The following is a 20,112-nucleotide window of genomic DNA, read 5'->3' as shown; positions in this document are numbered from 1 at the left end:
CTTTAGGTTAATAAAATTGTGATGATAATAATAATAAAACGTATTGACATAATTCAAAAATAAATTCCTTTAGCCAATGAAATAAAAAAAGTGGATGTTCTGTACATAAAATTAAATTTCTCTTATTCTAAGTATATTGTTAGGTTTATGATATCTTTTCAAAACTATTTTCATTGTTAAGCACGTTTAGGAAATTTTTGGATATCGACGGATTGTCCGACAATCATAAACATGAATATTAAGTATTATAAATTTCTACCCTCTGAGTCAACAACCTTATCATTAGAAAAATACATAGTCCACTCGGAGGCGTTGTACCCCCGTATCTTTGCTAACAGCAGGGACCGCCTGCCGACCCTAAACCTATAAAATTGTCGGCACTTTAAAATTTAAAGAATTCATACATCAGCCTTTGATTCACTAACATTCATTTTTACCTTATTCAATTCTTCGTTTATTTAATTACACTAGTTTATATTTCATGTATCATTCGCCTTATCGTAGTTGTACTAGTTCTTTTTTATTAAATTATTTTTAAGTGAAAAATCAGTCGTTTTACTCACGTCACATCGAACTATTCTAGTGTAGTACATTCACACTAGAAGTGCAAGCCGATTAAGTTTTGTACAATTTTACAGGATTGGAAATAATTAATATATCAAGGGTAGAACGTCCTTCGATAAACAGAGATGGTAACGCCCATTCAGTTCTGAAAATATTGAAAATATTCAAGTCACAATCTGAAGACGCCAACACGACGGGTGCTTGCAGAGATTATGAACGTAATTGCACTTATTTGCGAACCATCCCTGTTAATTGATTTCCAGCTGATGCGAGATTCTTAAACGTGCCTATGAATAAAGTCCTTTCAAAACGTGACAATAAAATTTGGACAAACTAACAACTACAGTTATCCAAGCTAACACATACGTATGTTCCCATAACAAAATCACGCCACGCATCGCAAGATATCACGCCACGCAAGGAATGGCGTGTTTCACACTTATTGCAGCATTAGCTAGTTTAATTTATAAATATAGGTGCATCTTCACCTTTACTTTACTTTTACTTTTTAAGACTTTTATGTTTGATTAGCTGCCGCCCATAGGGTATTGCTAATAAGTACAGTAGAACGCCGATTATCCGAACGCCGATTAACCGAATCGCCAATTATCCGAATCGGTCCTAAGCGTAATATAAAAAATTAAAACCAAGCACTGTAAGTAAGTACATAATGTAATTTTTGTTTTGTTTTGTTTTGTTGTCACAAGTTGAAACTCGCTGGAGTCCAAATATATTTCAACTGTTTTGGTTGAAAGCTAGAGGTAAGACACTACATGTTTTGCTTTATTACCAGTCTATGTCCGATTATCCGAATTTTCGATTATCCGAATCGACCCCGGTCCCAATTAGTTCGGATAATCGGCGTTCTACTGTAATTGTCCAAAAGTGTTTCTTAGGAATAAAATTTGTTTAAAAGGTTTTGAGTTCTTTTTAAAAAACAAAAGTTCCGAGAAGAAACCAAAACTCTATCATAACCTAATATAAACAGAAAACATAACTTAAAACACGTCTTCTCAATATTACAAAATATAACAATGACTATATATAATTAACAAAGACCGAACATTGAGGGTCCCGACCACATGTTTGCCGCATCGTAGCACTGTTAAGGAATTCCTTACTTATCCTGATCAGGTCCTGACTTGACTGACCTATTGATAGCCAACATGGAAACAGTAATTTATTCCATTTCGTCCCTAACGGCTTCCAGTCCGAACCCGACAATATTATTTCTCTAGTCATGATCCTACAAAGCACCCAAATCTATCTCTACCCGAATCGGAGTATTTGAAGCGTTACTTTCCATTTTAAAAAACACTAATACAGCAAACATGAAGTTTACTTATAAATATTTATTAATGCAATGCAATTTCGTAAATATGTACCAGTGTTCCTTAATAAGTACATAAGTACAGTTAGATGTAGTAGTTTTACGAAATAAACCTCGTAATGAGTATGCGCGTACTCACTGATTTAATATTTGGAAACACGGAAAGTGAACAGGTATTAAGTCCAGCATTTGTCAACTCAGTCCATGTGTTTTTGTAGTCGACAAAGAGGAAACTCTATATCTGTCAAAAGTACCTACGTGTGTATGTAGCCTTTGTCATCAGAATTTATTAGCAACCAGGTTTTCTTTTTGCAACAAACAACGAATTTGCATAGTGTCCAGCCAGCGAACCTTATACGTGAACGTCCGATGTAAATTAGTTCGTTATCAAGAACCGCCTGATTTATATGAGAGTATCGTTCGGGTATCTTTTCACTTTAAACATGTGCGCGATACGAAACCCCTCTTTTTCATGTCAGACATCGCCACTAAATCATTTATGGTAAGATAATAGAGGCAGTTCATCTTATTTAATGAAAAACATCCTGCTGCAAAAGCGAATGTCCAGTTGAAATTCGTGCTAGATATCTTACGTTCAGGGTTTTGTAAATTGGAAATAAAATAAATAATCCGTGCGGCGAGACTTCGGTGTTTAGTTCTTTATGAGTATTGTTTGATTAGGTGTCGTCGTTCTTACAGATAGCTACAGGTCGGACGAAGGAAGCTGGCGAGCGGTCGCAAAGGTACTTGCCCATTTATGACCTATTTGGGTAAGTCACTTGGAACCTATACACAAATAAGCTTTCAGTAGGCGTAAATTATAGTATTAATACAGATAGGACAGTAGCGTACTAGAAAATAATGTACAAACATAACTTACCAAAAAGAAAAAATAAACCTATCGTTAGTTTTCACATTCACTGTCATCATGGGAATCTCTATCACTGTCACCAACATCAACAATTAGTTCTTCTGTTTGTATGTCTATTACTTGCTCACGGATCCCTATTTTTAAATATTTAATCTACGCCCCTGATAGGAATACTGAAGAAGGAGGGCTGAAATCGTTATACCTAAAACTGCCTACTTTTGCCACTGCGCATCCACGCCATTTTAAAATTTTCGCCAGCTTCCAGCGTCAGGCCTGTGGTAAAATCCAGCAAATGCTAACGACAAAATACAGTCGAACCTGGGTAAGTGAGAATTCAAGGGACCCGAATATTATTCTCACTCATAGAGTTTTCTCATTTAGAGAGGTTAATAAAAATCGAACATAAACATGGTGCTAGAGCGTTAAGGAATAGGTAATACATATGTATATAAACATTTGGCTATAAATATGTACTTATTTTATTTATTTAAAGAAATCAGTTAATTTTTTCTGAGTATCCTTTTACGTCAAAAGTACATTCTCCAATGATTGTTATGAACTGAAACCAAATGTTGAGGATGAGTACTATGAGTAGGTAGGAACAAGCGCACAAGTGTGCTGCAGATGTCTATTAACTGTAAAAAGTCTCGCTTACAGAGGTCTAGAGTAAGGAACTGTCACTTACAGAGGTGAAGTGAAAAATTACTCTCTCTAAAAGAGGTACTTGTACTTACATTGTCACTAATAGAGGTTTCCGAGACTAAAAATGACGGGACCTGACTATTTTTTTCGCTTATAGAGTTTTCTCACTTATTCAGTGACTGTACTTCTGTGCTTTGTTCCAAGTTTAGAACTGGCAACGAGTAATATTAACCCGATCCGATAACGGTGGCATTCATTAGAAATATTTATTTAGATGCCGTAGGAATATCCTTAAAATACCTTTATTGTATTGCGTATTCTTATTTTGTTAATTATATCCCAAAAACTGTCGACTCTTCGAGAAAATACTCCAAACAAATGGTAGTCTATAGATTTCTTCACATAAACCACTCCTGAACATTGTTTCGTAAAATCAATTGGTTTTGAGTAAAAGGTACGGTTATATTTTTTCATAAAAATGCTTCATAATAGACTGACTTTGATTTTTAATATACGATTGTATTTGTTACTAACTTCAAAAATTTCATACAAATACTTGTGTTACAATTAATTATTATTAAAAAAGGGAATTCGGCAAGTTGAGTTTATTTAAAAAGCGGGGTTTCACATAAAGAAAAAGGAGAAATCTTCCTATTCTTTGCTGATATGAAGGAAGCCTTTGACAGGATAAACAGAAAGCAAATATGAAGTATAACGAATGAAAAATGAATAAATATGAAGTTAAGGTAAATACTGAAGCTACATCATTTAAAGTGAGAATCAATAAAGAAATTTCTAAACAAATTAACACAATTAACGGGGTGAGACAAGGATATCCCTTGAGTACAGCTCTTTTCAACCTACCTTTTGCGGATCTCGAAAATACAATGAGGAAAATTCAAATGGGAGGAGTAGTCATGGGAAAGAAGAAAGTATCTTACGCGGATGATATAGTATTAATGGCGAACAATTAAAAGGGAAGGGGCTGACAGAAATGATGAGAAAAATGGGAAGATGCATCGAATAAGCCTAGAGATTAACACTGATAAATTGAAGATAATGAGAGGCAGAAGAGGTGGTAGAAGAACGAAGAAGATAATATTTACATGGGAAGGAAAAGAAATTGAAGAAGTAAAACTACCTAGACTATTTCATATAGAAGAACAACGGAAACGAAGAGCAAATAAGAAACTTAGAAAAAAAACGCAACTGCAGTTTTAGGGAAAGTATGGAGCATATCTGAAAGGGATTTCAAGGAAAGTTGGGAAAAGAAAATTTGTTTATTTAAAGTATTGGAAGAAAGATTACTGAAAGAGTGAAAATATGGGGATGGTCATAACACAAAGTAGTCGAAGGAGTACAAAACAAATACATAAAATGGATCCTCAGGGTTGATCAAACAGCACCAACCTACCTATTAGAAATTAGAAATTAGAAACAGGCAAAGAAAACAAGGCAAATAAGAAGAAAAAGGGCGATAAAATATGAGGAGAAAATTAGAAAAGAGGGAAGTACTCGTAATCTACTTAAAGAACACAAATACACATTCACAGACACGCACACACACACACAAAAAACACAAAACTTTGACTTTACTATAAATATATACGAAATGAAGTTGTTCTTTGTCGAAATTACATGCAGTTTAAGTGAATGACTTTTGCGTAGGAACAAGTTTTCAAATCCTACTAAAATTGTATTCAGTAGCCAAAACCGTATAATATACCTGTATGTTTTCTCCGAGATCCGAATTGCAAATTAATTTTACATAAAATGAGGCTGTGCCCATTTACATTTAGGATTTGCTAATTTGAACTTTTCCAATGGAATTTATTTCGGGACTCTTTGAAAGAAACTGAATTAATAGCTTGTGTTGAATTCAGAACGAAGCCTTTCAAAAGTTTTTCTTTACATCAAGTTATTATTTACTTCATCAGCCTTGAAGAATGTTACCTATTTAGTGTACCAAATCTCTCAAGCAAAAGGCAGTAATGAAAGTAAACGTAATTCTTTTTTTTTTTTTGATGAAGCACAATTGCAAATCTATAAAAACATTAAGTATACGCATTTTCTTCCGTACAACATAAAAAGAAAAAATGTTGACAAAGAAATGTGTAATTTCTTTATTCGGTGAACGTATTACCTGTTATGAGATTCCCAGGGTAGCTAAAATTTTCATCGCAGATCGGTTTGAGAATTATTTCTATCATATCTGTCATGCATTAACCTTTCTAACAGAGAAACACTTAAAAGTGAGTCAAAGGAGTAGTTTCTGAATTGGACCTTCTAAAACAAGTGTAACACAGTAGAAACATATTACCACTTTTTGTCGTAAATGAGAGTAAAATAAACTTAAAAAAAGACGAAGGGCAAAAAAGGGTTGTATTCCGACTAAAGAAAATAAAATAAACTAAAAAGTAAAAGACAAGTTAAGTGTAGATTGCCATCATTGTATTATTGACTGAGACAAATTTTTTGATATGTTGAAGGTTTGATAGTTCTATTGAATACTTTTTTTTGTCTTGTTTGATATGTTTTAATATTCTACCATTTGTATATTTATGAACTCTTTCATTTGACATCCTACCTCTACATTTTTTGGATGTAGCATCCATTATATTGATTATTTTCGTATAAAATATAGTTTATGTTACCCGAACCATAATGACGAATCAAATGACATCATGTCATCAAAATCGGCTCAGTAGTTTAGGCGCTACGGTGGAACATATACGTAAATACGAGCATCATACATAATGATACGTCTAAATATAAAATCAGAACCCTTTCTTTTGGCTTTGTCGGAGACACTACGGTTATAATAAAACTGTATTGGAAAATGAACTATTTCGTTGCAGAAAATCACAAGATTTGAGATTCTGTTTAAGTAAGAAACACACAGAAGTAAACTTTTAGTTTTTGATTCCAAAATATAGGGTTGTTCGGAAAGTCATTTCGTTTTTTGTTGTGGAAATGAAAGACAGTTTCGTATAATAAACAAATACTTTATTAAATTATATATTGACCGTTCTGGTCCAACACCTTTTTCCATCTTTCTGGTAGTAGCATAATTCCACGTTCATAAAATTTTTGGTCTTTGCTGGCAAAAAACTGATCGAGGAGGTTTTTGACCTCCTCATTTGAGGTGAACGTTTTACCGTCTAAAAAATTTTGGAGTGACCGGAACAAATAATAATCCGATGGTGCCAAGTCTGGAGAATATGGTGGGTGTAGCATTGTATTCCATTCAAGCTGTAAAAGCTTTTGGCGAGTGACCAAACTTGTGTGAGGTCTCGCGTTGTCTTGGTGAAACACTACACCTTTCCTGTTGATTAGTTCTGACCTTTTCTGTTGAAGTGCATCATTCAGTTTGTCCAGCTGATGACAGTAGACTTCCGAATTAATCGTTGTGTTATCCGGTAAAAGCTCAAAAAATAAACGATTCCTTTAAAATCCCACCAAACAGACAGCATCACCTTTTTTTGGTGAATATCGGCTTTGGAAATGGTTTGAGCCGGTTCATCTTTTTTGCTCCATGACCTTTTGCGTTTGACGTTGTTGTATACAACCCTTTTTCGTCCCCAGTGACTATGCGCTTCAAAAACGGATCATTTTCGTGACGTTTGAGAAGCGAATCGCAGACGTCGATGCGGCGACACAGATTTCTCTCTGTGAGAACATGGGGAACCCATACATCGAGCTTCGAGGATAATCCCAGGCGTTTCAAGTGGTCATAAACTGTTGAATTTGATAAATTTAACCTCAATCCGATCTCACGTGTTGTTATTTGCCGGTTCACATCAACTAATGCCTTTATCGCGTCTTTATCAGCTTCAACCGGCCTTCCCGAACGTGGTGCATCTTCGACATCAAAATTGCCTGATCGAAATTTAGCGAACCAGTTCTGGCACTGGCGTACTCTCAATACACCTTCTCCATACACATCAGTCAATTTCTTTCTGGCTTGAACAGCATTTTTGCCCTTTTTGTAGTAAAACAGTAAGATATGTCGAAAATGCTGCTTATCGCTCTCCATATTAAATTTAAAATGGAATTTTTCACACACAAGCCTTGCTATATGAGCTCTCAAAGCATATAAAAATTATACGGCTTAAATGTGAAGTTGGGTGCAAAAGAATACAATTAAATCTTCTGTCGGGAAAAAACGAAGTGACTTTCCGAACAACCCGATATATTGAATTGTCAAACTTGACTTATGATCTAAAAATTGGGCTGATTCAGTAAGTTTATCTGTTTATATCCAAAGAAATTGCTGTTAAGTGAATAACAAGTCGTAAAGAAAATCTAGGGTAACCAATAAACCATTATTTTAAGCAAATTCATATCATTAATCTATACTAATCTCCATATATGCGTAATTCATCCACTCTTCCTAATGAATGTGAGTGTAACATATTCTTATTAATTTAAAAACATGCTTTGTGTAGTTTAAATCCCTGTTTGATCCGTTTGAAGTATATCGATAACAATTTATTTCAATCCTTGTTTAATTTAGATGAATGAAGCTGCAAATATATTTTGCCTTTTTGTTGCTACTTTTATGTTCGAAAGCGTGCAATAAATTTAATTTATTAGGGTTTATTGTTTGTAAAAGAATTATTTCTGCGAAGGGAATATTGTATACTTTATTTCTTCGCGGACGTTTTCGATTCAGCACAAGGAATCCCACAAATATCTTTATTTAATGTTGCCGTAATGACATACGAGTTGCGTTTATTTATTAGATTGTGGGTCTTAGAAACTCTCCTCCTGAAGAAAGGCCCGTTATTACAAAATGGTCGGTCAATCGACCGGAGCAAAACTAGAAAGCCTTCGTCTCTTTTTTTTTTAGGCCCTATTTTTTCCCTTTCTCCATCTTCGGGAAGTTTTCATCTGAAATAGAACGCACTTCGTAATCCTTGCGGGAATTGGATGTCTTGGTAGGTTTTGCGAAATGTTCTGTTTATTATCGACCCCAACAACAAAAAAAAGAAAACCACCGAGACCGGATGAGATGCCTTTCACAGCGGGGGTCTTTATTTTTTCTTTTGTATTAACGGTATATATACTTAGCCTCCATTTTTTCTCGGTCAATTGCCAAGCCAATTTTCTTATCCTAAATCCAACTTAATTTTCCTTAAAAAAAATATATTCTGGCGGATTAAATTGAGCTCAAGAAGATAAATAATTGACAACGTAATTGTCGGCTTTCTAGATGCCAAGCTCCATGTAATACAATTACATTATTTGATATTATAAATATGACATGATGAATCGCTGATTATTTATTAAAACTTAACAAGTCATACAATCAGCATCAAATAACGTACATAATTCTATTACTCCGACAATTTGTAGTTTTCACATATTTTCCTTTGCATAATGATCTAATATAGAAGTGGTGTAGAATTTTGACGAGTGAGTCATCGAATGAATGAGTGAATAACGACAAATTTTCCTTTTCCAGTTCTCATGCACTGAGTTTCTAGCATTCAAACAAACGTTTCCATTTTTATATTATATTATTATTAGAATAAAGGCTTTTATGTATTATTAAGTTTCGGGCTGATGATCGTTGTTGAAATAAACGTTCAATCTATACATTTCAATCGTTGTCGAAAACCTTATAATATATTTTTTATTTCCAAGAAGCTCCATCTAAATTAAACGTTTTAAAAATTATACTGATGTATATTAGGAACTATCGCATTGAAGGTAGATCATATAAAATCCAAAAACTGTAGATATAGTAGGGGAAGATGCTGGTAACACGGTTACAAAAGGTACGAGCGCTTGGTCACCTATACCATTCTTATACTGTGACATTTTAGTAAAGTAGAACTCGATTATAACAGCATCGGTTGTAGGTTGTACCGACAATTCTGTTGTAGCGTCAATTATTAATAGTCCCCATTCAAGCCAACGCTACGAATGTCGGTAATAATGACAACAAACTCGGATACAACGTCATATTTTACTTGAGGACTGAGTATTCCTAAATCGCAGAATCGGCGAAATACATTAGAACTTAAAAAGGATTATCTACCGTACTAAGTATATTCGTATTTAGAATTTCTGCAAGTCTGAATTGCTCAGTTCGCGAAATATATAGATAAATCAGCTTAAACAGATTCCGAAATAGGACATATTTTTGGCAGCTGCTCATTTGACTATGATCATATCGCAAACTGAGTAAGTATCTATTTATGCAATTTGGCATATGAGTCTAACATATATATAAATTATGATATTATAATAATTGGATTTTTATTATACTAATATTAAATCACTAAAAAAACGTATGTAATGATATTAAAATAAAAAACAAACAAGAGCGATAGATGGTCCTTATTTTTGATTTACTACAGCAAAGTGACGTTGTATATTAGTATTCATTCCACAACCTCGTCTAGAAATATTTCAACATCAATCATGTGAAGCCAGTGTATAAAATGAGATCAGAAAGCGACTGTTTTAGAATTCAAAACGATATTGTAATGGCTCAGCTAAAGACAGTAACGTAGAGATCAAGTACATACAACACGACTACGAAATGTGGTATTTCATGTTTGGCAAACTGACTAAGACCTTAACAGGGTTGCAGAGGCTATACGTATATTGCACCCAAATATTTTGTATTGACTTGACTAACCATTTTCAGTCCCATTTATTTCTGGTTAAGTTTATCCCGAGATAAAAATATTCAGTCTCTCAGAGTCTCTGAAAGCGAGACTCGACTCTTCGTCTCTCTGGTGTCGCTGAGAGAGACTGTCGAGAAACTGTCAAAAAAGCTGTTTAGCGTCTCTGAACGAGAGACTCGAGTCGCTCACAGAGAGATCCTCATTTCGTATCCAGTCTCTGAACGAGAGACTCGAATCTCTGAACGAGAGACTAGAGTCGCTCATAGAGAGATCCTCATTTCGTATCCAGTCTCTGAACGAGAGACTCGAATCTCTGAACGAGATACTGGAGTCTCTCAATAAGTGGTGTCTCGATAAGCATGGTTAAAATTTTCTAAGTTCAACATATTTCAGAGATCCCAGTCTTCCTACGAGAGACTCGAGTTTCTCAATTTTTCAGTTTTATTCATTCAGTCTCGCTGTGAGAGACTCGAATCTCTGAATTAACAATTTTATCGTTCGAGTCTCTCGTACAGAGACTGAGAGATCCATAAAAACACCTAGGAAATAACTGAGAGACTGTAAAAGACTATGAGAGACGCTCTCAGAGACGCTGAAAAACTGAGAGACTGAAAAATTTTGTCTAGGGATGCTTCTTTCTATATAATTCCTGTTTTAGTACCAATTATAAGTGTTTTTAATCTGAACTGTATTTTTCAAATTTAATTTGTATTCCTTCCCATTTCCAAAGCGAACGTTGTTTTTAAAATATATTTCAATTATAATCTTTTTTTCAACGGTCGATTGTTCATCGGCCCACTCCACTATCGCGCAGTACGACCGTCCCACAAGGAAACTTCCCGGCCTCCCGGTGAGCCTGGAGCTTAATGCTATTTATGGCAAAATGTTTGATTATTAAAATGGGATCTACACCAACATAAACAAAAGGCTCGATGGTTCGTGTACTAAAAATATAAAACGAAAATAGAAAAAAAATTGAAAAATCAAAAAAAAAATAAATCATTATCGTGTTAATGATGTTCCATAAATTATTGTTTGAAAGAACTTGCACTGTTCTTATATAAGTTCAGTTTACGTGTCTAATAACATGTACCTATAGCCTATCGGGTCGTTGACTCAGTTGAACAACTAGATAGAGTCCGTTCACTTAGAGAAAGGTACACGATGACAGATCGATGTTCGCGGATTGCCTCAATGGGCGTAACTGTTACAAATTATTTACGGCGTAGGAGGTTTACGTTTAGGTCACTTTCACATTGCGATAACGACACGATTTCGACAACGTTCCAAGCTAAAATGCGGGCTTACTTATCCTCGCAGTGTTGTCTGGTTTAGTTGTATATATCTAATCGAGTAAAAAACACTGATTCTATTAAATCAACTATTTCGTAATTGAATGTTTTTTTGAAGTGAAACTTGTTTACGCACGGTAGATTAAGTTCGTTTCATGCGAGTTGCTATGAAACGAAAACATGCAACGGATGTCCCCCCTCTACTCGCCCACGTAGTCGAGTTCGTAGTGGGGATCGCTTGACCCGTGAGCGTGCTTCAATGCAACGTTCGTTACAGGTAACTACGGCGTGTATAGTGTAAAATTTAAATTCATAGTGTACAAATAATGCCATTAAATCAATTCCTTAACCCCTATCCCGGTATGTTTGTGTGTTTGAACAAGTTTCACTTCAATAGCGTGTTGTATAATTACACGTTGTATATCTTTTTCTTTAAGAAAGACATGTAGAGGTCTACTAAAAAAATAAGTAAATACATAGATAATTGACGTCACATATTTTAAATTTAGATGATGAATAAAAACTGCTTTGAATTCCGGTTATTTTGGAAATTGTCCCAAAAAAAGTACTCACTCAGTTCGTCCGGGAACATCATTTTTGGGATGAAATTAATTAGATGCCTATGCCGATGATTCTTGAATACCTATCTGAATTATTAAACAAGTAATGTTATCGAGAGGATTCAGCTAATTGGAACCAATCAAACACTTAACACAACTGATTATTCAGAATGATCAATAATGAACTTCAAAACATTCATCTCCGCAGTAATTGATAGGTGTAGCATTCCAAATTAAATAAAAAGACAATATTGCCTGTAATTATATTTACTTGTTAGATTTGCATAAAGAGAACCACAAATTACCCTCTGTATGTCCTACAAAAACTGTTACTTTATAGTAATGTTAATGATCTGTCAAGGCTACCTTATTAGGCATAACTTAATAAGCGATATTAGCCATTATATGCGCTTTCTTTTGTAAGACAGTACCGTCCATTCAAACATTACCTTACTGTTGTTCAAAAGTTTTTTACTGCTTTTAGTGTTTTGCATATTTGATTTTTGACCTTCTGTACAAGTAGAGGTAGTATGGAATCTCGTGGGTCATGAACTTGGGTTGCACAGTTACAAAACACCGTCTGTTTGTGGATTTCTACTTCTTATCAAAAAAAAAAATGGACGGCTTGCCATTATCGCTGACTTTTTAAAATAATGTGAATGCATAAAGGTCCGATCTTTTCGTATTTTGCGGCCTAGGTCATTTCAAAATACCTCTACTGATCGCCTTAGTGTAAAACTGGTACCAAAATAAATACGCAAGCGTAACAGGTAATTCACTTTTTTTGTCCAAAATTCTGATTACCCTAATTATACTGCAAGTTAAACTATTGTGATTTCAATTAAATGTTTAATCAATCAAACTCGTTAAAATTGCTTCGACCAATACGGTCAAATTTAATTAAACATTTAGTGAAACTATCCGTTTAATCTTTTCACTAATTTTTTTAAATGGGTAGTCATTAGGTACAATATTTTGCAAACGATTTGTGGTAGTGAATGGGAAGCCCCTTAACTTATTAAAATAATTTCGATTGTTTTAGGTAGCACTTCTAATTTGCCTCTAATTAGATATTTTTGTGTAAAATAAAAAAATGTCATTTACCTACAAAAATTGCAACAAGTAATAGAAAACTCGTGTAGTGGTAGGTATATCTATTACCAAAAAGCAGTTTACAAAAAAAAATTGCTATTGTTTGGTCTACCAATTCCACATACTGAAATTACCTTTCAATTAGTTTCTTAACGAAAGTAATTGATTGTGTGGCGCACTCGTTGTGGCACATGACGAATTATCTCATTGATGAACAAAAAGCATGCAACACGTTGGAATTGTTCCATCCAATTTATTCTACTGCTTTACAAATCGTTTAGGCAGGTATGTCATCATTAGAACGAAAAGAATTTCCGCGTTAAACCTAAAAATAAGCATAACAGCTATTTATACTTGCTACGGGTTAGGATTAATTGAAAATAGTGGCTTAAATAAATGCAGCAAGTTCAGTATGGCTATTATTCTAATAGTTATTATATTTGAGTTTGATTTCTTCATTTACAATTTTGCAAAAGTGTTAGCGTTGTAGTTTTCGGTGCCAGATATGAAATTTCTGTATACTATTTGTATTTTTTATTTCAATTGGTTAATTCTAACGCTGGTAGTGGCCTGTTCTTGTTGGTTAATATAAAAGTTAATAATCTGTATCAAGTGGAAACTTATTTTCGATAATTTTTTAAAAATTCTTACCGCTACCTATCGATTTTTTAACGTTTTCATAGTTTTTTCTGTAATTACTTTTGCTTAAAGCTTTACCACATTTTAACTATTTTTAAGTTCTCAGTAATGATAACCTTTTCAACGATGAAAAAACGGTAAATCTTCCTCATGTTGCTCTACTTTTTTGACGTGTGTAAGTACTTGTTATTGCATGAATTTTAACTACGCATTCCTTGAAGGGCTTTTAAAATTAAATTCCGCTCTTAACTATTCAAAATTAGAAAAGTTAGTGGTGTCTCATTTTTTTTAAGGAAACTGCATGCATGTTCATCTGTTTGAAATTAATTAACGCAAAAAAGCACCGACCCTTTTGTTGTAACACTGACAAGTAGAAATAGATGTTCATTTGTTAGGTTCTTTTTATATTCGTTAAATTTTATTAAGAAAAAGGTAAGAGTGCATAAGTAAAAAGTCTACGGAACAACTTGTTGTAACTCGTGATAAATGTGCAAACTGTAAAGGGTGATTTACGAAAGCCGTTAATCAGAACGATAAGGAGTTGTAAAGGTGCTACATTTTAGAAGGTAAATGTTAGAAGCTTGCAAATTGTCTTTCAACTACTTATTTGAAAATTTCATCTGTCGGCAAAATGAAACAAATTTTGCACAACGACGTACCGGTGTTCCTGTAAATAATAGAAATTATTTTCTGGTGACATTTTATTTATTTCACAAGTAATTGTTTTTACACAACAGCACTATGTATACACTGATTTGTATTCATCGACTGTTTTTCATGAATCATTTGTAACAAATCCGTAGTAATCCCATGCAAATATAACAACCCGAGTCGGCCGCCAAAGACACAAAGAGCTTTCTTATTTTTTGTTTACATCCTCACCGATGGTCAGCGAGTTGGTGACCACACTGCTTGTTTATAGTATTAGTTAAAATGGTTCAGTTACAAAGTGATATTCTGAGTAGCAAACTGTGTGTAGCAAACTTTTGAATGAGTATGACTCCTAGATGCACATTTACTGTTACTGTTAAAATTTCCAAAATTGAAAAATTCTGAAAACTTTACATACGTGTCTGTATCTCTTTGCCTGTAACGACTTCCGGATATAACGACGAAATTACAGTGGTCTCTTCGTCGTTATTATACCCGAAATCCACTGTACTTCGTTTTTCCATTATATTTATTGGTTGATTATCTTTACTGTAAAGGAAATTGTTTATACTTATTTCTGTTTTTCTTGAATATGATTGCTTCGATTTCGTCAGCACTGAGGATCATTCTGGATCAGCTAAATCAGTTTTTTATTGTGTTGGTGTATGTTTGAAGCGATTTGGTTCATATTGTTCAGTTTTCTTGTGAGATTTGAGTAGAGGGATGTGTCGTCTGCAATTTTTCTGGCATTAACTTTGATAATTTTTGTTGTCACACGATTCATAGTAATATACTTCTTATTATTATTATGTTATTTTATTACATAAATAAGAAATCCATTCAAATGACTGGAAGCGTCAATGTAAAAAAAGGAAAATTTTCGAGTGCCTAATTTCTCCTTTAAAAATTTTCATTCGCGAAACTAATTCTATATTATGAATAAGAATATCCGGATTTACTTTATTCCTTTTAAAATACGAAGTCCTTGGTCCTCTTCATGTTAACAAATGTATTTGAATACACGTTATTGAATAAAATTTCAAGACGTAAGAAAACCAACAGTAAATAGTCGAATTTAGTTTGAAGAAACATCTATTTCAATGCTCTTGATTTACGAGATACGTGTTAAGTAGAAAGTTGCTCATTGTCAGTCAGTGTTTATTCGAGAGTGAGATGCTTTTAGAAGGAAATGTATTTTCAATGTAAGTTTGAAAAGAGCAATAAGTAGACAAACGTAAATGTTAGTGAATTATATCTCCCTTAGCAAAAGAAATTCCTGTATGTAATAAAGTTTGTCATTTTTTTTGTTTCAACCCACACGAGAATTTAAATATTTGAGTAGCCATATAGGTATGCATATATTGTAAATTTTGTACCAGAAAATGGATCCATTAGGGATCATGTATGTATAAACATACTTGCAGTGCTTCACTGAACGCGTCAGTAAATCAAATTGAGCACATCGGTACGATGGTGACATCGAACCGAAATTTTCTTCTCCAATAATGAAACTAGGAAATAATTGAATTCAAAAATCCTGTCGCATTGTCGTCCTCCTTATAATGGTCGTATGAGCTGATTGGAATAGGAAGAAGGGAATGAAAGTGCCTTATTTTTTTTTCAATTGTCATGAAAATGGTGTTCAAAAATTTTCAGAAATGTAGACCTCGTTAACTTAATTGAATTCCTGAAGGACGGACACGTGAGTTGCAACGAAAATGATGACGGGCAGGGGTGAAGTGGAAAAAAGATACCTACTGCAAAAAAAATCATAAATGTTTTTATTCTCATGTTTTCGTTTTAGACAACTTTATATTCTATCGATCAGTTAATCACTTAGTGACTTTGAATGTAACTTTCGAAGTTATTTTAATATCATGCAATTTAATAGATATTTAGGTTTAATATCATTAACAAAAGAGCGAGAAATTAGACAATCGCAAATACCTTTGAATCTGATTTGCTCTTAATTTCTTATATGTCAAATGATTTTTTTTGTAATAATTTTTGCCTGCTTAATCCCTGTCGGCCCTCCCTTTTGTTCCAATTCACCTATCCACAAGAATTCAACTATGAATAATGATGAGCAAGGCAAGACTAATACCCAGAATAATCCTACCCTTAACATTGGTATCAGTCTTGCTTATTCAGTCTTGATCTTGCTCAAACACTTCTAGGCTTGGCCTTAATCTTGGTTTTGCGTGTTAAGTCTTAGTCTAGCTCATCTATTTCTATTTACCTACACAATAATTGTCATAAATGTTGAAATTTTCTGTAATACATGCGAGCTTGCCATGACTTTTAAAGAAAATATTGTCCATAGTTGAATTATGAAAACTTTAGAATTTACCTTCCCTACGACGCATAAATTGACCTTTTAGCGAAAAAAATAGTATAAAGTACTTAAACACGGTAGTTAGCCTAAGGTCGGATAAACAATTCTACCGATGTTCTCACCGAAGGAGAAACAATTCTAGATCACTGCTTCATCTCTCCTAAATTTTATTTTATAAATTTTTAATGTAATTTAAACGTAATGTTATAGTAACTTCTGAAACAATAGGAACAAAAGGCACATCATAGACATTTTTCTTTTCTGCTGTTACATTTATGTATTAAGTAGATTCCTAGCATTTAGAAAAAAGTGAAACTCACACAAAAAATGAAAAATGTGTAATGTATAAACAAGAATGACAGCAGAATACATCCGCCTTAAGAACAACAGTCTCAGCATTTTAGTGTATTGTTTCATGAATTCTTGCTTTTTATTGCAAATAGTCCCAATGAAACACTACACTTTGCATGGCGGTAGGCTCATTGGAGTTGCGGTAATTATATAACTTCCCCCTTGATTTTCATGCTGCTATTCCTTTTTATTACGTTCCGTCAGAAACTTTGTTTAATAAATTATTATACCTATTGTGGGAAGAATTACTGCAAACGTTTAATGTACGGTGGGGTAATAAAATTAGCATTTTAGCGTTTAATTTAACTGAGGAAAATGTCAGTGAACAATTCATAATAAAAAAGTACTTTTTAGTGTCACACAGTCGCAATTTATTAAAAACCAAAGTTCAACAACTACATTTTAGGCGTATTTTAAACAGCCCATTTCAAGTTAACTGAAATAAAAGGTTAACAAATGTTTTTGAAATTAATATACGAAAAATCACCGCAAAAATTACTTCAGGTCTTTTTACTCCAATTAACTTGAAAAGAGTTATTTAAAATATAGTCGAAAAGTAGTAGTAGTATTTTAGCTGACAATAAATTGTGACAATATGACATTAAAAGTGTATTTTGTATTGAATTTTAGTAGATCAGAAGTGAAATTTCTAAATTGTGATGGTAGAAAGTCAGTACACAATCATTATGAATGTCAAATTGATATACATTTAGGTAAGAGAACAATCGAAAAGCAAGTGTTAGAAGCACAGAAAAAAACTCTAAATTTTTGGGCGTTTCATTCCCAAAAGCTAGTAAAGCTGGTGGAAAGGCAGTTCCTCTGGATTACGCCAAAGGGTAGGGCGGAAGGGTGTCTTCAGCCTCCTTTTAGAAATCGTAGGAATGAGACCGACGAAATGAAGATAGAAGAGAGTTAGTCCTTAATAATATTCCACAGTTAATATAAAGATTAATCTTTACGGGCCATGAATCCAATACAATATTTGTCTTAAATCATACATGCGAGCTTGTCATGAATTTAAAAAAAATAGTGTCGTTAGTTGTGAGAGTTACCCTTCCTTCAATTCATAAATTGACCTTTTAGCTAACAAAATAGCACAAGGTACTTGAAAGAAGTAAAAAATATTGAAACAAAAATTAGTTTGTCTCTGTATTTCAATCATGTGTTATCCAGACATAGGAACAAAGTACACTTACTCCGAGGACATCCTTGTAGATCCCTTTTTTTATCAAGCAGTAAAGTTTTATTNACTGATCTTGGTCTTGTTCATTCGGTCTTGACACGTTAGTAAACTGAGAATCAGAGTTATCTGTGTTTACGAGGTTCTAGTGTTTTGTTCCAAGAAAAGAAGATATTAAAGTTGCTTCAAATAGTTTAACTCATTAATCCGCAGGAAGTAATAATTTTTCGTTTAGTCTTGCGTATTTGTTCTTGCTCTCACAGTCTTTGTATGAAAGACTCGAACGATAAAATTGTTAATTAAGTGATTCGGGTCTCTCACAGAGAGACTGAATGAATAAAACTGAAAAATTGAGAGACTCGAGTCTCTCGTAGAAAGACTGGGGTCTCTGAAATATGTTAAACTTAGAAAATTTTAACCATGACTATCGAGACACCACTTATTGAGAGGTTCCAGTCTCTCGTTCAGAGATTCGAGTCTCTCGTTCAGAGACTGGATACGAAATGAGGATCTCTCTATGAGCGACTCTAGTCTCTCGTTCAGAGATTCGAGTCTCTCGTTCAGAGACTGGATACGAAATGATGATCTCTCTATGAGTGACTCGAATCTCTCGTTCAGAGACGCTAAACAGTTTTTTTGACAGTCTCTCGACAGTCTATCTCCGCGATACCAGAGAGACTCGATGAGAAACGGAAACTCGAGTCTCGCTTTCAGAGACTCTGAGAGACTGGAAATTTTTATCTCTGAAAATTCAGGAATTCAGCTGTTTACTTCGTTTATTCTTACCTACAACGGGGAATATTTATTTCTTTCTTTATTAGTGAATTACCTCCTTATACTTTTAATGTGATTTCAATACTAAATAACACGATATATTTACTTATCTATTTATTTATTTATTGAAACACGGTCTATTGCAGAAGATAAATACTGCAAGATAATAGTGTAGAAAATAAAGGCACTGCTATTTCTGTAGACTACTTCTACACTAAGAAACTAAAAAAGGATGTGCGTTAAATATCTATGTCAAGGCTTCAATATAAAATTCATGAATTACTTATAAAGATGCCTAAATCCCTGTTTCGTTGTCAAAGGAATAACGCACTTTTTTCTCGTTTCAGAATAGAATCTTCAACCTACGTCAACAGCGTTCCCGTTAAGAAGACGACTCAAAAGGTAAAACAAAATGAATGTTCGATTTTTATTTCTCCCTATGTCGAACAAAGGCTGTGTATAGTACTGATTACGTAGTAGCGATTCGGTTAGCTTAAGAGCCTGATACATCCTTTTTCGCTCACATCCTGGAAAACACAGATGTTATTTAAGCTAATAGACCTGTAACATCCTAGAAATTTCCGGGAAATCTTCAAAAAATTTCGTTGTATATAAGTACGTAAGGAATATTTTTAACTAAACATAGGAAAATTGCATTACATATATAGGCATACTCCAAATATTGGTAGGGTTGATAACGATTAGATTTGGCGTACGACAGGTGAAGTTTGTAATTCCGTACACCGACTGAATCGATGCGACAGACGGTCACAAGATATCATCCCCTAAATCCATTATGTCTTTTCGATTTTCCACTATTTCTTCCGTCTTGCGTGACCCCCCGGAAAAACTTTACGAATAGCGTGTCCAACCAGTCTTAGAACTGACGAACTTACGATGACGATGATATTGAAGATATTTCCATCTTCCTTCTGCATTCTATTATAAATATATTATATTTTTGAAGTATTTTTTATTTTAATTTCGTATCTGACAATGACTGTTATACTTCATTTACTTTCTCTAGCGATGTGCCCCTTCCAATGTCTTGGATGCGCGCTGGCAAAATCGTGGGTAGGGAGAAAAAAGCTCATTATACTCTCGACTCTTGTTCATTAAACATACTTTTTCATACAGTACCTGCCAAAAGTTTTGTTAAATCATGAATAGTAGTGCGAGTCGAAAACAAG

General features: G+C 33.9%; 1 protein-coding gene across 4 annotated transcripts in view; it reads left to right on the top strand.

Annotated features, from left to right (window-relative positions):
- Positions 1 to 20,112, top strand: part of LOC108744566 (5-hydroxytryptamine receptor-like) — a 305,073-nt gene that overhangs the window by 170,732 nt on the left and 114,229 nt on the right. For all 4 annotated transcript variants that reach the window (XM_018480407.2, XM_018480409.2, XM_018480411.2 and 1 more), the window contains one exon: positions 19,270 to 19,324. In XM_018480407.2, coding sequence (XP_018335909.1) covers positions 19,270 to 19,324 — 55 coding nt within the window. The remainder of the gene's footprint in view (positions 1 to 19,269; positions 19,325 to 20,112) is intronic.

This window comes from Agrilus planipennis, unplaced genomic scaffold (assembly GCF_000699045.2).
Source record: "Agrilus planipennis isolate EAB-ADULT unplaced genomic scaffold, Apla_2.0 scaffold28, whole genome shotgun sequence".
Taxonomy (NCBI): Eukaryota; Metazoa; Arthropoda; class Insecta; order Coleoptera; family Buprestidae; genus Agrilus; species Agrilus planipennis.
Note: the sequence above shows the minus strand (reverse complement) of the source record. Positions and strands in the feature narration are given on the sequence as shown.